Here is a 23,015-nt window from a genome sequence, read left to right as displayed (position 1 = left end):
CAGAAGAGGCAAATGAGGCTGTTGTACAGGAATTGGATGACTCTTCACTGGAGTAATGGAAATAGGATAATGTTCAGTGGTGCAGAGTAGCAGTACTTGGAGACTACAAGAAGAATTTCTGCTAGAAGCTGAGAGCTAGCAGCGGAGGAGAAGAAAGATTTGGACATAACAGAAATTAGATCAGACTGAACTTTCATTTGGCATATTGCCTTTTCCTGCCAGTGATGGGAAGGGCTGGCTGCCGGAGTGAGACACAGTCAGGTGCCACCTTTGTCTTTAGCATGAAGGGCCAGAGAGTGCATCTGGCACTTGTTCCGTGTTCACATGTAGTGGGAAGAGTCTGCAGGAAAGCAAGATGTCTTCAAGACCCAGTTCTGGCCATTTCAGTCACCAGAGTTATCCTATGTGTTTGATCTATATGAGGGTGAGTGTAAGGTAGCAGTGGGATATAGCCATGTAAATTAAATCCTAGGCCCAGTTCTTTGAGGTGTTAACCACAGAGAGAAGAGATACGTATTCCTTTCTAGGAGGCTCTAATGAGACAGCTGCTGGAGTATTTTGCATGTATTTCTACAGCCATGCTCAGGAAATATGTGTTAACATTAGGAAAAAAAAGAGAAGTGGGGGGAAGAAAACAGGATTGCCAAAGTGAACATGTAATTGTGTTCAGCTTACGTTCCAAGAGAAAATCTGCTTGGTTTAGTAAATGAAGACAGGGCACACATATGCTCCAAGTACATCAGGGTGGTGGACACACCAACAAGATAGTTGCTTAAACTAATGCGAAAACTTAGTGCAAGAGTAGAAGAAGATTTATTTTCAAAGTAAGGTTTTTGTTCCAGTGGGTTAGTGCAGGTCTGATAGTTCTTCCTGATGGAAAGCCCAGCAAATTTCTAAACGTGAGGAGGTTACGTGATGGGATTGCGAAGAGGACTGGTCAGGAAACAGCACTGTACAGCTCTGTCTGTTGGTGTAACTTCTGAGAGAGAAGCCATCATAGCAGCTTTATAAAAAGTTATACCACCAGAAGAGATGAGGATATGACTTCAAAAATTATGCTTAATCCTCCTGCCTGGATTCAGGTGACTTTTTAAAAAATTATTTTTTCTGACGTCTGCTCACTGAGGGCTGCATGTTGGACCAACCGGGGACTGACATGAATAATCTCATTACATGTGGAAACTGTACATAATCTGGGTTTAATTCCAGAACTGAAAACAAAACCAAACCGAACCCCAAACGATACAGTATCACTGAAATGATAGCCAAGGTGCTGCCGCACGCACAGTTCCCACGCGGCTGCCCTTCTCCCTCCCTCAGCGAGCCGGGGAAGCACCCGCCCGCGCAAGGGGCGAGCGGCAGGGCCCGGTCAGTGGGGTGATGGGGCCTGCGCGCCGCAGCCAGCCGGGCGCGGGGAGCCGCCGCCACCCCGCGGCCGACGAGCCGGACGAGCCCAGGCCCGGCCCCGGCGTGCTCCTGCCCAGGCCCGGCCCTGGCCCCGCCGTGCTGCCGCCCCGTGGCCGTGCCGGAGCCGCCGCCCGCCTCACGGCCGTGCCTTTCTTTCCTGTTAGTGTTTTTTAGGCTGGGGGACGGGGCTGGAGCTGCCGGGTCACCATCCACCACAGCGCGCCGCAGGCATCCGCCTTGCCGCCTCCCGCTTTCCCAAGCCTGCCTTAACTGTTTCGCCCAGGAGAGACTAACCGTCCCATTTGTTCTTCCACTATGAAAACCAGTGCACTGCAGAGGGATAAGAGAGAAGGGTGTAACAAAGACAGCAAATACCATTCATTTCATTGTTTTTTTCCCCTCTTCCCTTCTTTATGATTACATTTGGATTCCATTTTCTCCTGAAATATTCCAATCTCTACAGGGTTTTTTTTCCTCCATTTCCTTTTTATATCGGATTTTTACATTATTGGCACCAATTTTTTGTCTAAAGACAACTGTGAGCTTATTTCCATTGAAAAAATAACCCAAAACAAACAACCCAAAACTAAAACCTGATCTGAGAGTAACAAACAGCACAGAGTTCATTTGGAAGCAAGAAATAAAAATAGTGGGAAGATAAACTGCTCCGTCACAGGCCTCGTGGGCAAACGGCAACCAGGAGGGGTGTAATCGCTACCTTTTTCCACTGCGAGGTTATTTGTTTGTCTCCAGCTGCCTCCCAGCCCAGCCCGCCTTTGCCTAGGCTGCTTTTGTCCAGCCAGCTGGGATTCTTTAACTTGCTGCTGATAGTGTTTAGAAGCTGCGTTAAGAGTCCCAAAGTAGCTCCCTGCTCAGCCTCCTTCGTTAAAATGGAGCAGCTGCTTTTCAGGCACTGCCGCACGCTGCTGTTGAGCTGCGAGGGGGAGCAGCTTCCTTCTCAAGTGGGACAGGAGGAGCATGAGCCCAGATATTCCAAAGGGAAAATGTTACTTCACCTCCATAAGCTTCTTGGCACTCTGGAAGTATTAACCAGAAACTCTGGGCTGTTTAGGGTAGAGGTAATGTGTAGCTTAGTCACTGAGTGAGTGTTTCTGTGCTGCAGAAATTATTGTTCAAAGAAGCCTGGCTGATGTGGGCGCTTCTTCATGGCATTTGGTGCAGTTCTTCATTAAATAGGGCCTTTAAAAGCATTTTAACCGTTTATGGAGCTGGCCTGTGAATGACAGGAGGAAATAGTTTGCAATTAAGGAAAGGAGAAATTGTTGGGCAAGAACAACTAAACACGAGGATGGAATCTCCATGGTTTTCCTCCATCAAAGACAATGGATGTAGCAACTTTTGTGTTCCTTTTCAGTGAGGATGAGATACTAGTTGTTTAGCTCTGGCAGGCAGTGTGGCAAGTGTAGCATCTTCTAAATATTAACTCAGCCAGGAGTTAATGTAGCATTAAGTTGTGACACGGCCTGCTTTGTTAGGCCGTTTCTGCATCCATGCCTTTGGCTGGCCAGGAAGCCCATCAGTTGCCCAAAGAAGGGTTTAGCACTATTAACAAAGTCTGGTTTGCTGCTTTAAATCTAACCAATCACTCCCTGTAATGTGTAGTGAGCTCTGATGGGACTTTATCACTATGAGCTGTTATCTGTGAAGGAAGCACAGTGCTGGTATGGTGAAAGCAGCCACGGGTGTTTGGGGTCTCTTGAATGCGAGATGTGAACATGTTAGTTTTGCTGACCATGGCTGAGATGGCATTGTATCTTCTTGTGGCTTCTAAAGAGGTGAACCAGACAGTATTGTTGGTTGCTATGAAAGGATATGTTGAAAGAGTAAGGTTCTTATGAGCCTGTATGACTTTCATTTCTAGGGAAAGAAAACACCTCTGGAACCTGGTGATGGGGAAATTCCAAAATTTGATGGAGTGGGCTATGACAAAGACTTGGTCGAAGCTCTTGAAAGGGACATTATATCAAGGAATCCAAGCATTCATTGGTATGAGGGTTTTCTTAATTCAAGTCTCTTTGCTAGTGTGGAGGAGGAGATAAATTATCTTTCTTCTAACTCTTAAAACAGGAAGCCATAGTCTTCTACAGATAAGCAAAACCAGGTCTTTTGGTTTTAACAGTTTATTAATTTGATTACAGTTGAGCTTTTGTTGCTAACAAATATCATGTGTAGACATCCATTACGGGTACTGCTGAAAGGAAAGTACACTCCAGAGAACCTTTGGTGTTCCCATTGTCCCAAACAATTTTAATTAAGCAGCTCTGGGTAACCTGAGTGGAAAATAATTTTTTACCTGCCTTCTGAAATTGAATTCAGTTTTAGGTCACAGGATTATAGGACTGTACCAGAATGCTAAAAGGGATGGCACTAAGTGAAAAACTTTTTTTCTTCTGTAAAAATAGAAGAAACATTGTATGGAAATCTTAAACAAATTTCTTCCTCTTGCACAGGGATGACATAGCGGATTTGGAAGAAGCCAAGAAATTACTAAGAGAAGCTGTTGTTCTTCCAATGTGGATGCCTGATTTCTTCAAAGGGATCAGAAGACCTTGGAAGGTGGGAATCCATTTGGTGTTTTAGTAAATGGCACGCTGTAACTATGTATGTCTGCTGCTGTAATGGGTGTGGATGCCTGTAGCAGAAGGCTGAAAAGGCAAATGGGAAAGATCAGAAATTTGTTCATGAAATCATCTTATGATGGATGATTCATACAGAGTGCACTGAAATAAACAGCTGGAAGTGTGTGCAGTCTTTACAGTAAATAATAATTCTTTTGTATTTTCTCAGTCATAGCTTGTTGACATTATGATACTTTCTGTATGTCAGCCTGTGCATGTGAAGAAACATATAGGATATATTGATAGAAGCAGAAATGCTTCATAGATAGCTCTCCTTAGGATTATGGTGGCCAGCCACTCTCAACACTTCACAGAGGAAAGCAGTCCTTGGATTGTTTTATTCTGCATGGGCCACCTATCTCTTACACAAACTGCAAACTGCTGCCTGGATGGTGCAAGGAAGCAAGGAGAGTGGGGGCTAATCTGAGAGATGGTTTAGCTTTGCAGTTACTCCTGCAGCTGGGCATAGTTACTGCTAGGGGCAGGAGAAATTCAAAGCTGCAAGTGGGCCAACAGGAAGGATGTAAGACTCAGCCAGTTTGGCTGATGGACCAGAGGGGAGTCCATTCTGGGCCTTACTTAGAGCTAAAAATGAAGGGGGAGGTTGCTGAGCATTTCTGTAAACTGAAAATAAGATCATCTTGCTTTTGTTGTGGGTGGATTGGCACTTGTTTTGGGAATAACTAGTCATGACACAAGGGCTTTCTGATTACTGAAAAGGACTACTGGGGAAACGAGCCTGTTGCAACTCGTCTGCTATTCTGAGTCTGCAAGGCCGTGGCACTTATAGGGAATGCTGTGTACATTAGTAGTTTCAGTGGTTTAGTAAACTGGTTCAGCAGCATAGGTCAAATGTGTTGCTACTAACGCTTGCCTTGTCTTTTCCTGCTTGGTCCTTCTACTTCTCTGGTTTATACTTAGGTCTGACCCTCAAAGCTTCACTCCTCCAGCCTGAGGCAGTCCCACATCACTTTTATTATTCTGCTAATTTAGAAAACAAAGTCCTGCAGGAACTGATGAATGAAAGACTTGTAATTGTTGGGGCTTATGTCTACAGACAGTAAAGAGAGGGAATCAGAAAAAGTGTGAGCTGACAGGAGGAGTTGGGAGTTTGCTTCCTGAGGGCTGTTCATGGATGTTTTTGTGTGTTGTGAAGACAGGGCAAACCTAGAGTCAGCCCAAACCTGGCCCCTGGATATTTGGCCTTTGGGGTTTCAAGTGCTTGTGGTCAGTACCAGTGGTCCTGAGGTTAACCTTAAGGTTAATCGTGCTATCAGCTTGGATGGAGCCTAGATATCATGGGTTAAAAGTGTATGGTAAGATTTTAGCATCTTTTGAACAGCTGAATCTCTTTTCCTTTTGACATAGAGGAATTTGATTCATATGCTGATTATACACTACACAGATGCTGTCTGTCCAGGCTTCAAAAGTTTTAAGGGAGTGAAGAGCTGCTGCTTTTTTTTTTGGCCTATTAACATGCCTAGAGGATGTAGTAGCCATCTGTCTTTAAGACAGGTATCTCAGCAGACTGCAGGAAACCTCAAGAGTGACAGTGGCCTTGTCTCAAAGGGTGGTGACAGTGAATAAAGAAGCAACATCCAAGTCTTTTAAAGAGTTACAGCCTCCATCTCTTTGTGTGAGATTATCTTTTCCTACTGAGTAGTATCCCCTCTGAAAACTAGGTGGTTGCAGACATGGAACAAAATTCTAAGATTATTTCCTCTCTTCACTCTGAAATGCAAATTGATTTCTGACAAGTCTATGAAGAGTCTTCATTGTTAGCCTTTTCCCTGGTGACTTTTGAAGCTGTAACTCTCCTGGATTTATTTTTCACACAGAACAGCATGTATTTTCCCTACTGTTGACCTCTGACTGTGCTACAAGGATGAGAACTTCTGAAGGGAAGAGTATTTCTTGCAGTAATCAGTGTAGCAGCAGGCATTTTTTCAGCCTTGGCATTCAGGACAATCATTCAGGGAAAAGGCAGCCAAATCTGTTTTTGGATGTTCAGACTCTCCTGAGAACAATTCCCAAGGCAGCCCTCACAGTTTGTGCCGGCATTCAGAGGACAGTGCCTTGTATGAAGGAGCCAGCTGTCCTCCCTGATTCAACACAGGTGCTGTGTAGTTGCAGCCACGGGTTTCTGAGTGTCCCTGGGCTTGCACTTTCTTTTTCTCTGAACTGTTTTGCTCCAAGAAGGCCCGATTGCTCACTGAGCTTCCCACTGCTCTGCTAGTGATTGTTACAACAACAAGAAGTAACCCTGCAGTGATTTCATCAAAACACTTACTCCCTGCGGTGCGTTTCAGCTTCTTATTGGAATACTTTGGATTAACAGAGCCTTAGAGGAAGAATAAAGAAGTCTTTGTGTTTGTCAAGGACTGGAGTAAGTGGCAGGCTCCTAGTTTGCAGAGCGAAAGAGCAACTTGATCCTATGTGTTTCTGTTTGCAGCCATGCGCATCTTGTTTTGCTGAGACTCAAGTTATTTTTTTTTTTAACTGATATTTTTATTGTCTTTATTCCCAGAGAGCTTGGTTTTCCCCTGGCTTTACACATGGTGTGGCTGTGTTGCATCTGTGTTATGCACATATATAATGCCACCAGAATCACGTGCAAGGTAATCCTCACTATAAATTAGAAAGGTGCAAAGCTCTGATTTCGGCAGTGAATGGCATATTCTGGCTTCAGTTAAGCCAGAATTTGACCTTCCATAATAATGGAGGACCAAAGCAATGTCCATAAAATGAAGTTAGTCCCGTGTATCACCAGGTCCTGCAGCAAACACAGGGGGCAAGTGTGATTTGAACTGAGGTGTGGCTTATTGTAAAATATTACATAAGCACATTGGAAACTTCCAGAGAACACTAAGTCGTCTGTGACCTGCACATTATAGGCTGAGTAATTTATACCCAGTGACTCCAGGGTTGTACTTGCAATGTTATTATAGTATCAGTGCGACTATGCAGCAACTCAAATCACAAAATATTTCTGAATGTTCATGGGGAGGAAAAGAGTCCATTTACTTTTTATGCTTGCTGCTCTGGAGCTTAGGAAACCTTGGGCAGCCTGAGGAGTGACATTGGACTGTTAGCTGTATGGATGGCGCGTGAACATTTCTAACTTAATTTACCCATGAATGTGTGTTGAGCTTGCATTAGCTAAGTGTTAAATGGCAATAAAGGTATTAAGAGTTAATGGAAAATGGAGTACAGAGAGGCTATTGCTTTTGAAGAGTACATTTTTGAATAATTGCTTTCCTGCTTGATTTGTTTTTATAGATCTCTTCCATGTCATTCTTTGTGCTTTTTGAAGTAATTTTTGGTGAGGAACAGATGAAATCTAATTTACTATGTGGCTTGCATTTAACAGATATTTTATTGCTGTGGCATTTTATGTAAGTTATTAATTGCAAAGCACATTATGATGTGCAATTTTAATTCTAGCTAATTTGATTATCCTTGCAGCACAGTACAACTTTACTTTAGGAAACTCTTGTTAGTGTGCAATAAGATCTTGTATTTGAGAGGGGAAAAAAATCCCCAAGCTGCTTGAGCACTACACGTTCCTACTGTCATGCTTAAAATACAGTACCCCATTCTAAGTGTTATGCAGGCTTGAACGGTGTGATGTGTCTCTCCAGCACTGCTACTAAAAGGACTCAAAAGACTATCTGCAAAGGAAACTGTATTTAGGTGTATTTCCAAGAGCAATTAACCAGTCCCAGTATTAACATGGGTCCTGACAGCACCATGTTTCTAACTAGAAATCTGATCATGTAGTGGTAGATAAATGTGCTGAGCTGCAGAGATGTGTGCTCCTTAGTCTCAGACCACAGATAGAAAGATGATTTGGAACCCAACCTGGGACTAAACAATTGTAGTTGTCAGGTTTAAAGCATTCTGAGTAGTCACCGAGGTTCACGTTAGACTTTTGTGGGTCCAAGCAGTAGTCCACATGGGTCAAAGTTATTTATCTGTAAGACAGAAATAGATGTGCTCTTCTGCCATCGAGCAGTGTGGTGATGATGGTGTTTCATCCAGGAATTGATAAAATGCAGTAGTATGGACATAGAAGTGCTGAGATGGAGAGATTAAGCGGAATGATAGACTGTTGTATTCAGTGAATGCTCTTGTGCGCACACGGTGCGTAAAGACCAACCGGATTCAAACATACACATTGTCAGGATGTTTTTTGGCAAAATGTTTTTCTACAGAAAAATGCTCTACAGAGAGAACACAACTTTCTGCTAAAGTATGTTGGATTCTGTGAAGTTTTCTTCATGAAGAAGTCTTTGTTCCAAAACAAATTCACTGCCCTCATAGGTCTGTGCAGCCCTTTGTGAGTTGGGAAAGGCCTAAGTTCAAGTCCCAGCTCTGTTCAATTCAGAGCAAGGTTGTAAATCTGTTGGCTGCTTCCCAGGGGATAGATGCAGCAACAGCTACTGGCTTTTGTGATTTTTGTCTCCAGTAGAGAGGTGAGAAGAAATCACAGAACAATTCCAATTCTGTTCTTGAAAGCAGGATTCTTGCTTTTTTTTCCACTGATGATGTTTATGTTATTAAACAATTATATACAGACGTAGTGTAAAGTACCAATTATAAAGTGTCTTTATTTGTTGTTCATTACCTTTGTTTTTACCTTTCAGGGTGTGCTGATGGTTGGTCCTCCTGGCACTGGCAAAACAATGCTGGCAAAAGCTGTTGCTACAGAATGTGGAACAACATTCTTCAATGTATCTTCTTCTACCCTGACATCTAAATACAGGGGCGAGTCTGAGAAGCTGGTGCGCCTCCTCTTTGAAATGGTATGTCCTCGGTGGTGTGATCTGGGGACGGCTGTGGTGAGAAAGGACATCTCTCTTGGTTTCCTGGCCCTCCAGTAGCATGTTGGAAGCACGGAGTTCATTGAATCAACAGCCCCTCAAACACTTAGAAAAACATAATCTCTGTGTTTTCATCCTTTTCTGGTATGTTGTTGAGGTTTAAGAAGTAAGTGGTTCATCGCTAACATTTAGAATGACATTTTCCAGACCAGAGTTGTGACCCTGGCAGAAATTTGTTTCTTATTCAGTTATGGGATAACAAGCCCATAGGATTTGTATTTGAAATTGGAAGGGATTTGGGACTGTTATTTTAGAAACAACATGTGGTTTGGTTCTGTTTCTGTTTTGAATGATGGACACAAGCCTCTCAGTTCAGTTGTGAGTGCAGTCTGTTGTACAGGCTATGAGAAAGACGTCTCCATGTCTATACCAAAGAGTCGTTCACCTCTTTGGGATCCTCATTGCACTTACACAATGCTCTCAGTTAACACCTGTCTCTGTTGAGATAGGCTAAGCAACCATCTGTTCCTGTGTTTTACCCCTCAGCAGCACCAAAACTTAGAGATTAAAACTTCCTATATTTTGTTTGTGTTCATTTTCCCCTTTGTGAGACTGGTTGCTGAGGAAAACCATATAATTTAAAGTGCATAAGCATCAGCATATGCCAGACAGTTTGCAAATCAAGATCTTCAGTGATTTTCTTGTGGCAGGCAGGGAAGATGCGTATGTAATATGCATAGTGGGACTGGCTCATGGTCTAATGAGGGCCTGTGCTTGCTGCTGCAGCCTTAATAGTCATGTTTTCATTTGAATAAAGGCGAGGTTTTACGCTCCAACAACGATCTTCATTGATGAGATAGATTCCATCTGCAGCCGCAGAGGCACATCTGACGAACACGAGGCGAGTCGCAGAGTCAAGTCAGAGCTGCTTGTACAAATGGACGGTAACAAGTGTTTAGATCTGAGTTTGGGACTGGGATTGCTGTATCTTTATGAATGGGAATGTAAGAAGTTAAGCAATGGGGAAAACCTGGCTTTATGAACAGGGGACTTATAAGGCAGAGCGTGAGAGTAGCGTGTTTTTTGAGTATTCAATGGCAGATAACTGGAAAAGCTATTCCGCTTCAATTTTTCTAAAATGAGTGTTTTGATGGTGAATTGAAAACTCTTATTTATTTAAGAGGCACAGACTCTAGGAGAAGCAGGTAATGGATATTTATGCAGTGTAATAACAGGCTTTAATTTTGATGCAATATAAACAGATTTCTCTCCTTTGCTAGAGTCTCCAGCTTGGGGACTCCATTGTGAGATTGAGTTTGGCTGTGTTCTGTGGTGGCAGCTAATATTACCCCTTTAGTCAGTTCTAGTTCTTGTTCTGTGGAGGTGCACATAAAGAGGGTGACTATCTGAGGAATACGGTATGGCCTAGTGGTTTGATACCACCTCTGTGTTGCAGCTATTGCTTAACTGCTATTTATAATGTCCTCAAATGTGCAGGTTCATTGTGGTGAACTCAGAGTAGGCAACGTTTTGCCCTAAAATGATAATTTTCTTTGCAGTCCTTGTTTAGGAGGCCAAGGAGTAATTCCTATACAGAGAGAGCAAAAGTATTTGGTGGGACTGGTAGGGCTATGCTTACATATGACTGCGCTATTACCACTGTCAAAGAAAGCCCTCCCCCGACTCAGCAAAAGCATAAACTGTCTCCCTCTCAGTAACAGTGATGGTCTTGTCACACCTGAGCTGTGAGAAGTTTGGAAAGGGACACTAGGACTGTAATAGAGCTGTTGCCTAGGTTTGCCCAGGCTTTTGCAGTTGTCTATGCTGTGTTTCTTAACGAGTATCTCAATCAATAAGAGCAGTGGAATGAAATTGCTCTAAACTGTTGTGCTTGCAGGGGTAGGTGGTGCTCTGGAAAATGATGATCCTTCCAAGATGGTTATGGTATTAGCTGCTACAAATTTTCCCTGGGATATCGATGAAGCTCTCCGACGGAGATTGGAGAAGAGGATTTATATACCTTTGCCCACAGGTATGTTTGCTACGAGCATTTTCCTTTAAAATGGCCTTTAAAAGACTAGCTTAGGATTACTACAGAACTATTGGGTTTGAGAGGAATATTGATGTTTTTGTGATGAGCAGTGAAATTCTGGGGTTAATCATTTGTCTGGGTTGCTTTATTTTTAAAAGAGATTGAGAGAAAGAAAAAACCTACTACTTGCTTGAGGGCTTAAAAACAAAGAACTGTGGCATTTCATTGCAAGCCTATTGATGGGTTCATACATTTTGAAAGAGAGTTAGTTTTAATGAGCCTGGAATTATTTTAAATGTTTAGCAGTCAGTCCTTGAGTGATCATCAAAGGCAGCCTTTGGACATGTTCAGAAATATTGCAAATGCACTCCATGGCCTTGCAGACAAATGCAAAGAAGTGGATCCATGAATTTTCACTTACAGGCTTAGTTCATTGTAAATCACTGCTTGCTCGCCTTTATGACTGTGCTTGAGTCACTCGGAATGCAGCAGGCTGATTGCTTTCCTGCCCTAAGACATCTCGTCTTGTGTTGTCTTTCCTGGCTGTCATTCACCTGTCCTATTAATTTTGAGATTCCTATCACTTGCAGTTTGCATAGCTTCCTTTCTTCTTGGTACGGTGGATGCCTCATCTCCCTGCATGAACACTCAAGATAACAAGATGCGTGTTCATGGTGACAGCAGTTGTGATTGAGTTTAGCAGGTATAAGGACGCTTAATAGTTCTACAGCTTGTCTTTGCAGCTTACAAGCAGTAACAGCTCCTAACAGGATGCCTGTCTTTATGACCAATTAGTTTAAAATCCTATCAGCCCTTGCTCTTGTTTATAATTAAACCAGATTGGATTTTGACACAGTGTATTACACCCTGGACAACGTAAGAGATGTGCCCCAGTTCTGTTTCCAGTCCTAAGTTCTGTTACACCAGTTCTGTAAATAAGAAGGGCAAGTCTAAGTGATGCATTTGTAACTGTACTGTGGGATTTGATGTGGTCAGGCATTTTAATTGAAAAAAAAAAAAAATTCTGACCTGTATATCATGGGATTTAATGGAAGTATGTATTCTGCCATGTTTCATCTTCAAAAGGCTGCAAGGCCTTGCTTAGCCCCACAGCAAAGGTTACAAGAATGTTCTCTGGTACAGGATGCTCTCTGCAGGTACGCCATGTGTGCATTGTACTCTGTAGATAATAAATCCCCACTTTACAGCCAGTGCCAGTTGTGTGTGACTGATAACTTTATATTCTTGGCAGTTCTGCAAGGCACACAAAACCAGCAGCTTTATAAAACCTTTTTTTTTTTAAATATTCCCCCCCCCTCCCCAATTTAAAACAGATTTGATTAGGGACATCAATAAATAAAACATGTGTGGACACTTCCTTAAGACTTTTAGCCTTTCCTACTGCTGCTTCTTTCGTTGTGCTTGTCTGCTTTACTAGGTCATAAAAATTGGCACTGTGGAAAAAAAGTTGCTGAGCGGGTATATTTTTCTGTACTGTAAAAGCCAAGGAAGCGTTCATCTTCTTTACCACTCTTGTACAGAGAACACTTGAGGCCTAAGCTGTCCAATGTGGATTCCCTCTCAGAAGCCTAGGCTGCTCAGCATATGTACCCAAATGCACATGTGCACATGCGCTCTGTGAGAAAAATGGTTAATTGGGTGCATAAGTCCTCATTTACACAGCTGGTTATCACCATGTGTGCACTGTATCTAGGTCTAAGGGTGGGAAACCAGGACATTTGTATCATAAATGTATTAATTTATGCTTACTATATTAATGTATCTGTTTTCTATCAAGCTTTAGCAGCTTCCTTGGGTCCCAACTGAGTAAAGTGCTTAAACGTATGCTTAAAGTTCAGCTTATTGTTAAGTGGTTTGTGCTGTCTGAAGCTCTGTTAATAAGATCCTCATTGTGGGTCTAATGAAACTGTGTGAATGATATGCAATCAAACACTTGAACTGTGAGTGAATCCAATGGGATGTGAGAAGAAGCAGACATTTGTAGGATGGTGCTTTACTGCCCTTGGGTAGTATGTGACCAAATGCTTTGTCACCTGAGATATAACAGACGTTCTTAATGATGTGTGGCTTTGGAAAACGTCTCTAGAGCATGCTAATTTAATATACTGCTTTTAACCATATATTTTACTATATCTGATTGCACAATTTAATATGATTTCTTCTGTCTCTTTTCTTATATTAAACCCTTTTGTTTGCAGTTCTCACTGAAAAAAACTAAATAGTGTTTATATCTCTATATTTTTAATGTTGCTGTTGCAAATATTCAAACAAGTGTTTTTATTTTGTAGCAAAAGGCAGAGCAGAGGTACTTAAAATTAATCTTCGGGAAGTAGAACTAGATCCTGATATCAAACTTGAAGAAATTGCTGAGAAGATCGAAGGCTATTCTGGTGCTGACATCACTAATGTTTGCAGGTATCTCATTCCCCTTAATTTGCAAAGGAAACTTTGTGAAAAGTTATCATTTGCATTATGTGATATGCATTATGCATTATGTACATATGTATTATGTATATGTATATGTATTATGTACATATGCATTATGTACAATGCCCACTGCAGTTGAAGCCATGCTAACAGTGACTGTGTTTGAGGTCTCCTGGAACTATGTATTACTGCGCTGTGAAGCAATGTAGAGACCACGGAGTCTTTCTGTGAGACATGGTTGCGATTTATGGGATCTGAAAAGAAAAAACTCCTCTGCGCAAATCTCTTGTTTCTGTGCATTTGTTAATGTAATGCAAAACAGGTTTGGAGCTTTTTTGGTTTTTAAATCCCATGAGTTTAAGAGCTAGAATTTTGGGACACAAAGGAATCTTTCACAGAATACTTCTTTGGGGCTCCTATGTGCTGTATGTTTGAACAGCCTCATGTGCAGCGTGGTCTTGGTTTCTTCCTGAATCTTCTAGGTGGAAGGGTGATACAGATAGTTTATAGCGTTAGTATTGGATTTCTTTCCATCCCCTTCCCACAATTTTGTTCATTTTTTGACAAATTAGTCTTTCCTAGTGGAGGATAAGTATTTGAAGAAACTTACTGGAAGCCTATGTCCCTTACAACATTAGGATCCCTGCCAGAGGAAACTGATCCTTTAAGAACATGGCTTGGGACTTATTTTTTCTTCCCCTGCTGGCTTGCTGAAATTGCAAAATGACTCCATGGTTTTGAAAACTTGGTGTGTGTCACACAGTGCAATAGTTAAATTACCTGTTCTCTCTGAGGCCTCTGTTATCCCTTGCTGGGAAAAACCTGGGGAAAGAGAAAATGTAATTCCAGACTGCATGTGGGCTGTGGTGTGAGAAATGAGCAGTGTTCTCCCAGCCAGTGGGCCACACTGACAGCACCCGAGCTGGGGAGGAGTCAAGGGAGCAGGTAGAGCATGAGGACCCAGAGGCACCAATGGTGTCTGGCCTGGAGGACCACATGATGTTAGTGTCTAATGCCTCCTGCACTGCCCTTTACAGATTCAGGTACTGTGTGTGAGCAGGCAGCAGAGCTGGGCTGCACTCCAAACACTTATTGATGATCCTTCTGGGCTACGTGGTGGGGAAAAGGTTGAAATACAGGAAGATGGGGTGCAAAATCCAGACTACTTAAAAAAAGTCTTTGAGTGCAATTCCACTCCCACTCTGCCCTTTCCTGCCCTGAAGTTGTAAAGTTTCATCTCTATGAATCATTGTAAAAGGTTTTCAGTTTTATAGTTTTAATTATCTCTGCACATTTGCCATATGCTGAGATGGGTTTTGGTGCCAGTGCATTCTTTACGTTGAATTAATGTGGTGATCTGGGAACGTGGAAGCAAAGAAAGATGTGAACCGCATCTTCTGTGGTAAATAAATGCATTCTTAAGTGTTCCTGCCAGTGGTTTCTAGCAAGAGAATACAATCAAAATTCATAGGCTTACAGCACATGCTGCTAGCAATTATCTCCTATACATTGTCCTGTATTTCCAGGGATGCCTCTTTAATGGCAATGAGACGGCGTATTAATGGCTTAACTCCAGAAGAGATCCGTGCACTTTCTAAAGAGGAGCTTCAGATGCCGGTTACCAAGGGGGACTTTGAGCTGGCTCTGAAGAAAATCTCCAAATCAGTTTCTGCTGCAGACCTGGAGAAGTATGAAAAATGGATGGCGGAGTTTGGATCCGCTTAGTCTCAGAGACGGCTCTCTTTTGCAAGAGTTTTATGGCTTTTGTTGCTTTCACTTGCAAAATGAGTTAGAAATCTTTTTAAAGGTTTGTTAACAGGTTTGCCTCTACCCCCATCCCACCCTTTTCTGGTGACAAGATCTTTTAAACTCCATCTGCCTTTAAAGGGAATGAACACAGTAATGAGCTCATATTGTAAAAGATGTTTTATCTCTGAAATAGTAAAGTAAGACAAAGAGGAAAGGAAAAATTATACTTCTGAGGATAATCTTTTTATTTTTCCTATGAAGAGCAGTATTACTTAACCTCCTCATAGTTATCTTTCATGGCTGGAATCAATAGAGCAGCTGGAGAATGTGACTCCAGAGGAGCTAACAAGGGCCTGTGGTACCCCCTGCTCTTAAGTGCTACATTTCTGTTGAGCTGCTGACTCTACCTCCTTTGAATGTGGCATCGAAGTTACTGTTTTCTCTCTCTCTGCTCGGATGTTCAGAGCAAAGCCTGTGGATTGATTGACCTTACACAGAGGAAATGAGGATCAGGTTCCCATCAAGACATGGGCTTGGCTCTTCTCTTATGTACACCTGTTTGGAATTGATGTAACTTTTGACTGGATTGATATTGCCTGTGATGACTTCTGGTGAAAATGAGAGGAAAAGAAAACGGCCTTGATCACTCTCAGTCTGGTTTATCTCTGAACATAGTTTGTAACAGTTTGACCAGTAGGCACTTTGACTTTAGTTTCATCTTGCACTTTTAAGCTTATGTCTCATCCTATATTTCGCCTGTGCTGTCTAGATGTTGTTGTTATTGTTATTATTATTATTGTAATTATTTAAGTACCAAGACTGTATTACAGTAAAAACACTAATAACAAGACCATCTTTAAAACAGAAAACTGTCCTTAAAATATGTAGCTGTGAACTTCCACTTATTCTGATTAGTCATGAACTCTTTCCTGGCTTTACTAGCCGATGGGATTTGCACCTGTTTATGTTGTAGTCATTCTTTTTTTTGTTTAAACGATGATTTCTCAAAAATGTGTAAATGTTACTGATTTAGGGGGAAATAATGTGTACAATCTCATTTATATTCTTACTTGTTTCTTCCTTTTCCATGTGCAGGGATGAGAAGGGCTGGGTTATAAACTTTGGCATGACAACCCTCTCTCAAAATATAACTATCATGCTGTCTGTATGTGCTTTTCACTAACTCAGGCTGCAAGTCTGACATATGAAGGCTTCCTGTGGTAGGAATGAGAAGGAAAAGTCGAACTTACAGCAGGTTTTCAAATTTTAGGTGATTTTGTGAGCTAGGCGCAAAGTATCCTGGTGGATGTGAGTTGCTGTGTGGTCTGGTAGGTATTCTGCCCTTTGGCTCTCTGCTGAGCCTCCTGGTGGCATAGCCAGATATGGCAAACTGGAGTAAGAAACCAACAGCACCTTGGCTCTTGAATGAGAGTATATCCTGATTTGCTAGTTCTTGGAAGTTCCCAGTAATGCCAGTAGTTCAGCAGGCTGGTCTCTTGGGCGATGACATGTGAACCACTAAGGGAAATGCTGCTCAAATGTGTTTACTGTTCAGTGGCAAGGACTGTCAGGTTACACGCACAACAGCTCTGCAGCATCTATCTGATGACATGAGTGACTTTTGAAGCTGTTTAGCTATTGCTGCTTTGTCTGTGGGTATTCCCTTTTCTTTCTTTTTATGCAAAGACAATGTCTCAGATTGATCCTGTCATTACAAAGGGCTGCTCCAATTTGCATGGAGAAACACCACAGAGACTCTGCCAACCTTGCATTTGACACGAAACTGAGCCAGGGCTTCAGAAGCGTGTTTCCATGTTGTAGTCCAGAGAAATGTCTTCTGGGGCCCCCAGACTGGTTGAGACACAGCTGCTGTTCTTTTCTTTCCAAGGACAGAGCATCTCTGCTGCCTAGTGTTAGGGCGTGTTACATTCCTGGACAGGGAGGTTAGTGCAGGAAGAACACCAGCTTTTACCCTCTTCACCTGCAGGGAGAATGAATGCTTCTTTCCTGGCTATTTTGCACCAGAAGCCATCTTGACTTTGTAATTTTTTGAAAAAATCCTACCAGGGTCAGTCTGTTCTTCCCAGGGAACAGCTGGACCTTTGTTAGAGAGAAAACTTTGGAAAAAAAAAGCTTTGCTACAGCCTGTCATTTCTTCCTTATGAAAGGTGTAGGCTGCAGCCTCGCTCGATGTTTTTGTTTGTTTTGTTTGTTTACTGCAGTAGAAATTAGGAAAACTATGCTAATCTTTTGTAGCCAATGCCAGATTAGCACTTCAGGGTCTCTCACTAGAAAGGTCATTGCTGCCTGAGGAGCTCAGTACACACAAACAAGATATAGAAGGTAATAGACATGAATGTCAATAACTTACCCTGTTGAGCTGCCCAGGAGCAGTGCTGGGATTCAACAGCTGCTGCTTAGAAATGCGTTAAGTACTGTTTTTCTCAGTTTCATATTGGAAGCAGCAGTGTCCTTCCTGCTGATGAAAGCACAGGCTTTAGCAAAAACATCAGTCCTTAGCTCTGATGGACCTTCTGCCTTAAGGTGTTAAACTTCCCTCTTGGATGTTAAGCAAAATTCATTGTACTGGGCATTCCCTCTAGTAGGAATTACTCAGGTGCTGTGGTTGTTTCTCTAAAGGTCATGATATCTACCCCAGCTATGTTTTTCTTGTACAGGTCCATCATCCTTTGCTGGTGCAGAACAGAGACACACAATTTTCCAGGCACTGGATGTTTCTGTGTACGAAGGCTGTGCCCAAGCATTGCAGCCTGCTAGATCAGACACCCTGGGAGACAGCAACCATCCCTTCACTGAAGAGACTTTTCAGGATAGGGAACTGACTCTTACATCTTGGGTTATTAACTCAAGAGGGGAGCCAGGAGCAGGGTGCAGAGGGAGGAAGCAGGGAAGGAGGGCTGGGCCGACAGTGGCAGCAACTCAAGGCCCTAATCATGAACTTACAGCTCAGCCCAAGTCCAACTCACCTCACACTGGTGGAAACCCTTGTGTAGGGACGTTGGATTCCTCAGAAGGCAGCGTTGGAGCACATCACAGCCTGCTGCCACAGTTTGTTCAGTCTGGGTATGGAAATACACTTGTGTGCATGTGTATATGTACACACATGATGTGTGGTGCTTTAGTTTGTACCTAAACTACAGAAAAACATGTTTTAAAGCTGTGTTTACATGTCGCTGTCTAAACATCTGTGAAGGCCCTCTTGGGTGGCACTGTTAATTTTTGTACAGTAAGCAATCTGGTCGTATGAAGTAATAAACATATATGTAGAGTCTGTTTGTCCCGCTGGGATTGGGCTGTGAGCACTTCACTGCTGCTTCCAGAGGCTGCCATACAATGTAGATCTTCTCAGCATGTCGCAGTGGTGTTGGACTCGCCAAAGTCCTCAATGGAGAGCAGTTAAAGCAGAGGCTGGGTTTTTTTGGATAACACTGTCAGTAATGCTTTCTGTCTTAAATTTGCCTTTTGTTGCCACAAGCTATAAAGTGGAGAATGCTCCAATGCCCAGCACATGGGAGGAGGGTGGGGGAGAGGAGAGCAGAGCAGAACAGAGGCCCCAGCAGATGTTCAGTGTTAGCACCTGATTCAGACCTCACAGAGCCAGGCAGGCTTTTTTATTACTTGCCTCTGGGCTGTAAGTATAATCAGGCTCCAGAGAAGCTATAGCATCAGCTGCCTGCTAACCAGAAGACTTTCAAGAGCAAAACTTCTGTTAGGAAAGAGCTTTCCAACTTGGAAAAGAGACCCCAAGTCCCCTGGAACGGGCTTGATTATCTGAATTTTCTCACTAACTTCCTTGTGAAACAATGTATAGTTTCCAGTGTTTCATAACGCTTGAAACATGAAAGAGCAAGCAAGGGAAATTGCTGATCAGGGCATTTCAGGAGCGGTAAAATCTTTGCATATAAAGTTCAACTCACTCCCAGTTTAAAAGAGGCTGTGAAATAGCAAAGGTGCACTGGTTTGTTCTGATTATGATAAAGATGAAAGTGCTTGTGTGCTGTAAAGAAGCCCTCCATCAGGCAAGCAAAGACTTACAATCCAGGCAGGAGGAGATGAAAGCAGCAGAGGAAATAGCAAAGCGCTTTTTGTCTGTTTTTGGAATAAGCCTCCCCAAATCAAATCGTGGACTGAAGATTTTCCGGCTGTGTAGTGACAGGTAGGTACATGATGAACACGCAGGTGACCCTGTGCTGCTGAGGAGCAAGCAGGGAGTCTGGGAGTGCTAAAGCAACACGCTGGCCTCAAGCAGGTGGGCAGCTGAGGCCTCGCTGTGTGCAAGCCCGCCGGCCGCTGCTGCAGGTGCTGACTGTAGCCAGGCCAGGCAGGAGTAGCCTCAGCAGCCTGCTGATGGGATAAAGCAGACTGCATAAATCCACTCATGTTGGTAATAGCAATGGCAGAGAGGTGCTTCTGAGAATGTGGCACATGGTGTTTTTCCCTGCTCATGTGAAGTGTTTGGTGAGAGCGCTGTGTGAGAAATTGGCCGTGGCTGCGAGTGCCTCAAGCTCCCGTTTCAGAGCCCAACTTCCACACGAGCCTTAGCTAACAGAGCTGCAGCAGTATGTGACGTTCCTGCCTCCCACAGCACAGGGACATTTGACCCTCTCTGCTTTCTAAACCCAGCCTGGTTTTGTATGCTGATTGTGACCTGTTCTTCTGACCCACTTACTGCATATGTGATTGTTCAGTACCTACAATAGAGGAGCTCCTTTTGCATGATACAGAGCTGTCTTTTGATCAGCTACAGCGACGTACTCCTACACATGTCTGCACCTAGGTGACCTTGGAAAGATCCAGGCAATTTTCCTCTTCTTAAGAAGGCCCCAACTGTCATAAAAAGCGTAAGGGATGAGATGTCTTGGCTAGCCGAGTTGCCTGTTGCAAGAACACTTAACATTGTAGAAGTGCCACAAGGAAAGTTCTGGCTTTGTTATGAAGAGGCAAATTGTGGGGATGTTTCCATGCGTACTGCATGGGCAGAGTTAGGGTCGTGTTGTGTCATATCCAGGTTCTGTTTTCTGTCTTTTCTGTATTTGTGACTTCTTTGTTTAGTAGGCACATTTTTCTCAGAGTAAGGGGGGAGCCACGGGCCTTTTGTTCAGTGTCTGGATTAGGGTTTTGGGGATCCTGTGATAGGATTGGTACATGAAGCTGCTGGGCCCATTGGGTTTTGGGGATCCTGGCATGGGGTTGGTACGTGAAGCTGTTGAGCCTGTTCCCAGTATGCTTGCTTTTGGAGGAAAGCATCATGCATCCCTATTGTGTGGCTGGCTGTGCAGCAAGCAGTGTAGCTTTGCATGTCCCTTAAATACAATATTTAGAATATTAGTTTGGCAAAGAGAAATTCTTATTGCCAGTTTACAGCTGTGTTGCTCCCATTCATGAGCGGTCCCTTGCAAAGGCTGTTCAACTGATGTAAAAGAAACTCTCTTGGAAGAATTTGTTTTAACTTGACTTTGGAGAGCAAGAAAGGTAAAAAACTATTTCCCTAGAGGAAGATACCAGAGAACTGAAGACACTGAGAGCTAAAATTTCTTCTTTTTGTGTCTCTCCTTTTTGTCTCGCAGTTACACTGCTGGGTTGCACTTTCTGGTTCCAATTTGTTTTGAAATAATTACCATTGTTTATCCATCTCTCAGACTGCCTCTGCGGATGAAGCGGTTCCACAGAGCCCTCCTTTGCTGAGCAGTTGGTGGTGGTGCACAGCGTGTTGCGCGACGTCTAATTGAACGGGCTGATGGCATGAGATCTTCCTTGTGAAGTAAAGGTCACCCAAATGGTGAAGGTGAGGGGAACCACGCTGAATACCAATTGGACTGGCAGAGACAGGAACCATAGCAACGCTGCCCGAGGTTTATAAATATAACCAAGAAGAAAAAGGGAATAACCTTAAGGAGCTGCTGACAGCGCTGCAGTGTGCGTGTTGATAGAAACGGTGATCTTTGCGTCTTTGCCAGGGAGGAGAACATATGTAAGAGGGGGGAAGTGGCTCAGGGAACAAAGGAGGCTCACTGCAGGCGCTGCCGCCTGGTTTTGTCGCCCACCCTTGCTGCCTGAAAACACACTATTCTCCAGGGACAGGTTGTTATGGCCACTACAAACACTGCATTTTAGATCATCACATTTGAATTCCTGAGAGCTTACTTCCCATCTCGAAATGTCTTCAAACTTTGGGACGCATGCAGCCCAGAGTGTTTTTGGATGGCTAGAAGAGTAAGGGGATGTTAATAGCCATGTGTTTCTGTAGGGTCCTGGGGCTTTATTGTACCCTTTGGGCACACGAGAGGAAATACCACAAATGCTTGTGGCGAGTTGAGGTGGAAGAAGGTTGAGGAGAGAGGTGGAAGTGAGGTCACTCACCTGAGATTCTGGGATCAGTAGAGGAGGCAAAACTGTCCCTCTGACTCCCAGTTCTTGATCCAAAAGCATAAAACAGTGTTTTTCATCTGCTTTTTATTTGCAGCCCCCTAGCATTTTTTTCTACTGAGGCTGAAGGTCCCTGTATTGTGAATTAAACACAGCAAGCTTGATTTTCTTAAATACCTTCTGCAGACCCTTAAAAAATAGCCTGTGGTGTTCCTGAGGGTGCAGATGATTCTTTGAAAGGCACTGGCCCATGTCATCCTAAGCTTGTCTGAATTTCTTACAGGAGGGAATCTACGATCTTATTTTCTTCTTGTTAGTTTGCTACAAGAGATGAAACTCAGTGAATGTGAGGTGCTTCTGGGAAGTTTATTTACAGTGAGGGTTTTTTCTGTGCAGCTTAGCATTTCATCAGCATATGGCACAGACATTTAAAATAAATATTTGGCTTTCCTTAATTTATGCCTGTGTAGAAAGGTCCCTGAGCATGCATATCTTTCCCCTGTTGTATCCAATTAGACATTTCTACCAAGGTGCTGGGGGCCGGGCTCCTTCCCCCACTGAGGAGCCGAGAGCTGTGACTCGCATACTCCTCCTCCCCTGCCTGAAGGAGCCACATGCTGCCAGGGCTCAGGGCAGACAGCCATCCCCTCCGCTGCTGGCAGCTCCATGGCTCAGCCTTCCTCTCTGGAGCCTGGCAACTGAGAGCTTTAGTTAAACTGGGGACCTGCCCAGCTTGAGCAAATGCTGGGCACTCCATCCAGGCTCACCACCTTCACCCACCGAGGCAGCTGTGCTGCTGCAAGGCACGGCCCCCACACACATCACAGCACACAGCTTCACGTGAGGATGTGTGAGGAGGAGGCCAGGCAGTGCGGGGCAGGGCGGCATGCTGGCCATGCTGGGCTGCCCCCCTGCATGCCCACCCGGCCCAGACAGGGGGAAACTGATGGTGAGGAGAGGGAACAGCACTCCCCCAGTCATGCAATACAGACATGGATGGGAGAAGAGCAGGAAACTTAGTTGAAAACAAAGGAACAAATGAAAAACTAACCAGTTTGAAGATAGAGTAGAGCCTGCCGTGGCTGCTGATCCAAGAGGCCTTTTCCACCTCTGTGGTGTATCTGGATGTTTTGTTTTCTCACAGGTGACTTGGAAACTTTCTACTAGTAGACATATCTGTCTGATCTTGTGCTAATGTCATCTTCTAACATGTAGTTCTCACTCTCTGATACTTATCCTACATCCCTGAATGTATTTATAGAACCACCACATACGGCAACACTTTGTGCTTTGTTAGATCGTACAAGCTCCTTCGGTCTCTTTTGTAAGACAGATCCTCTTCAGCAACCTTTCTCGCCACCTGAGTCTGTTTGGTCTCTTAACCCAGATCACCAGCAAGTCACCCAGTGAGGCAAGGGAAAAAAGGAATTGCCATCTTGATATCATAGAATCATAGAATCACAGAATGGTAGGGGTTGGAAGGGACCTTTAGAGATCATCTAGTCCAATCTCCCTGCAGAAGCAGGGTCA

General features: G+C 43.5%; 1 protein-coding gene across 5 annotated transcripts in view; it reads left to right on the top strand.

The window, feature by feature from the left end:
* Positions 1-18,515, top strand: part of KATNAL1 (katanin catalytic subunit A1 like 1) — a 43,626-nt gene extending 25,111 nt beyond the window's left edge. For 4 of the 5 annotated variants that reach the window (XM_061993356.1, XM_061993366.1, XM_061993380.1 and 1 more), the window contains 7 exons: positions 3,290-3,414; positions 3,879-3,984; positions 8,693-8,851; positions 9,687-9,813; positions 10,767-10,901; positions 13,211-13,337; positions 14,876-18,515. In XM_061993356.1, the coding sequence (XP_061849340.1) occupies positions 3,290-3,414; positions 3,879-3,984; positions 8,693-8,851; positions 9,687-9,813; positions 10,767-10,901; positions 13,211-13,337; positions 14,876-15,074 (978 nt within the window). In that variant the 3' untranslated portion in view covers positions 15,075-18,515. Of the gene's footprint in view, positions 1-3,289; positions 3,415-3,878; positions 3,985-8,692; positions 8,852-9,686; positions 9,814-10,766; positions 10,902-13,210; positions 13,338-14,820 lie in introns of all 5 variants that reach the window. The other variant, XM_061993374.1, reaches the window with a different exon arrangement.
* The last annotated feature ends 4,500 nt before the right edge of the window (positions 18,516-23,015 follow it).

This window comes from Colius striatus, chromosome 1, assembly GCF_028858725.1.
Source record: "Colius striatus isolate bColStr4 chromosome 1, bColStr4.1.hap1, whole genome shotgun sequence".
Classification (NCBI taxonomy): Eukaryota; Metazoa; Chordata; class Aves; order Coliiformes; family Coliidae; genus Colius; species Colius striatus.
This window is presented reverse-complemented; position numbering and strand designations above follow the sequence as displayed.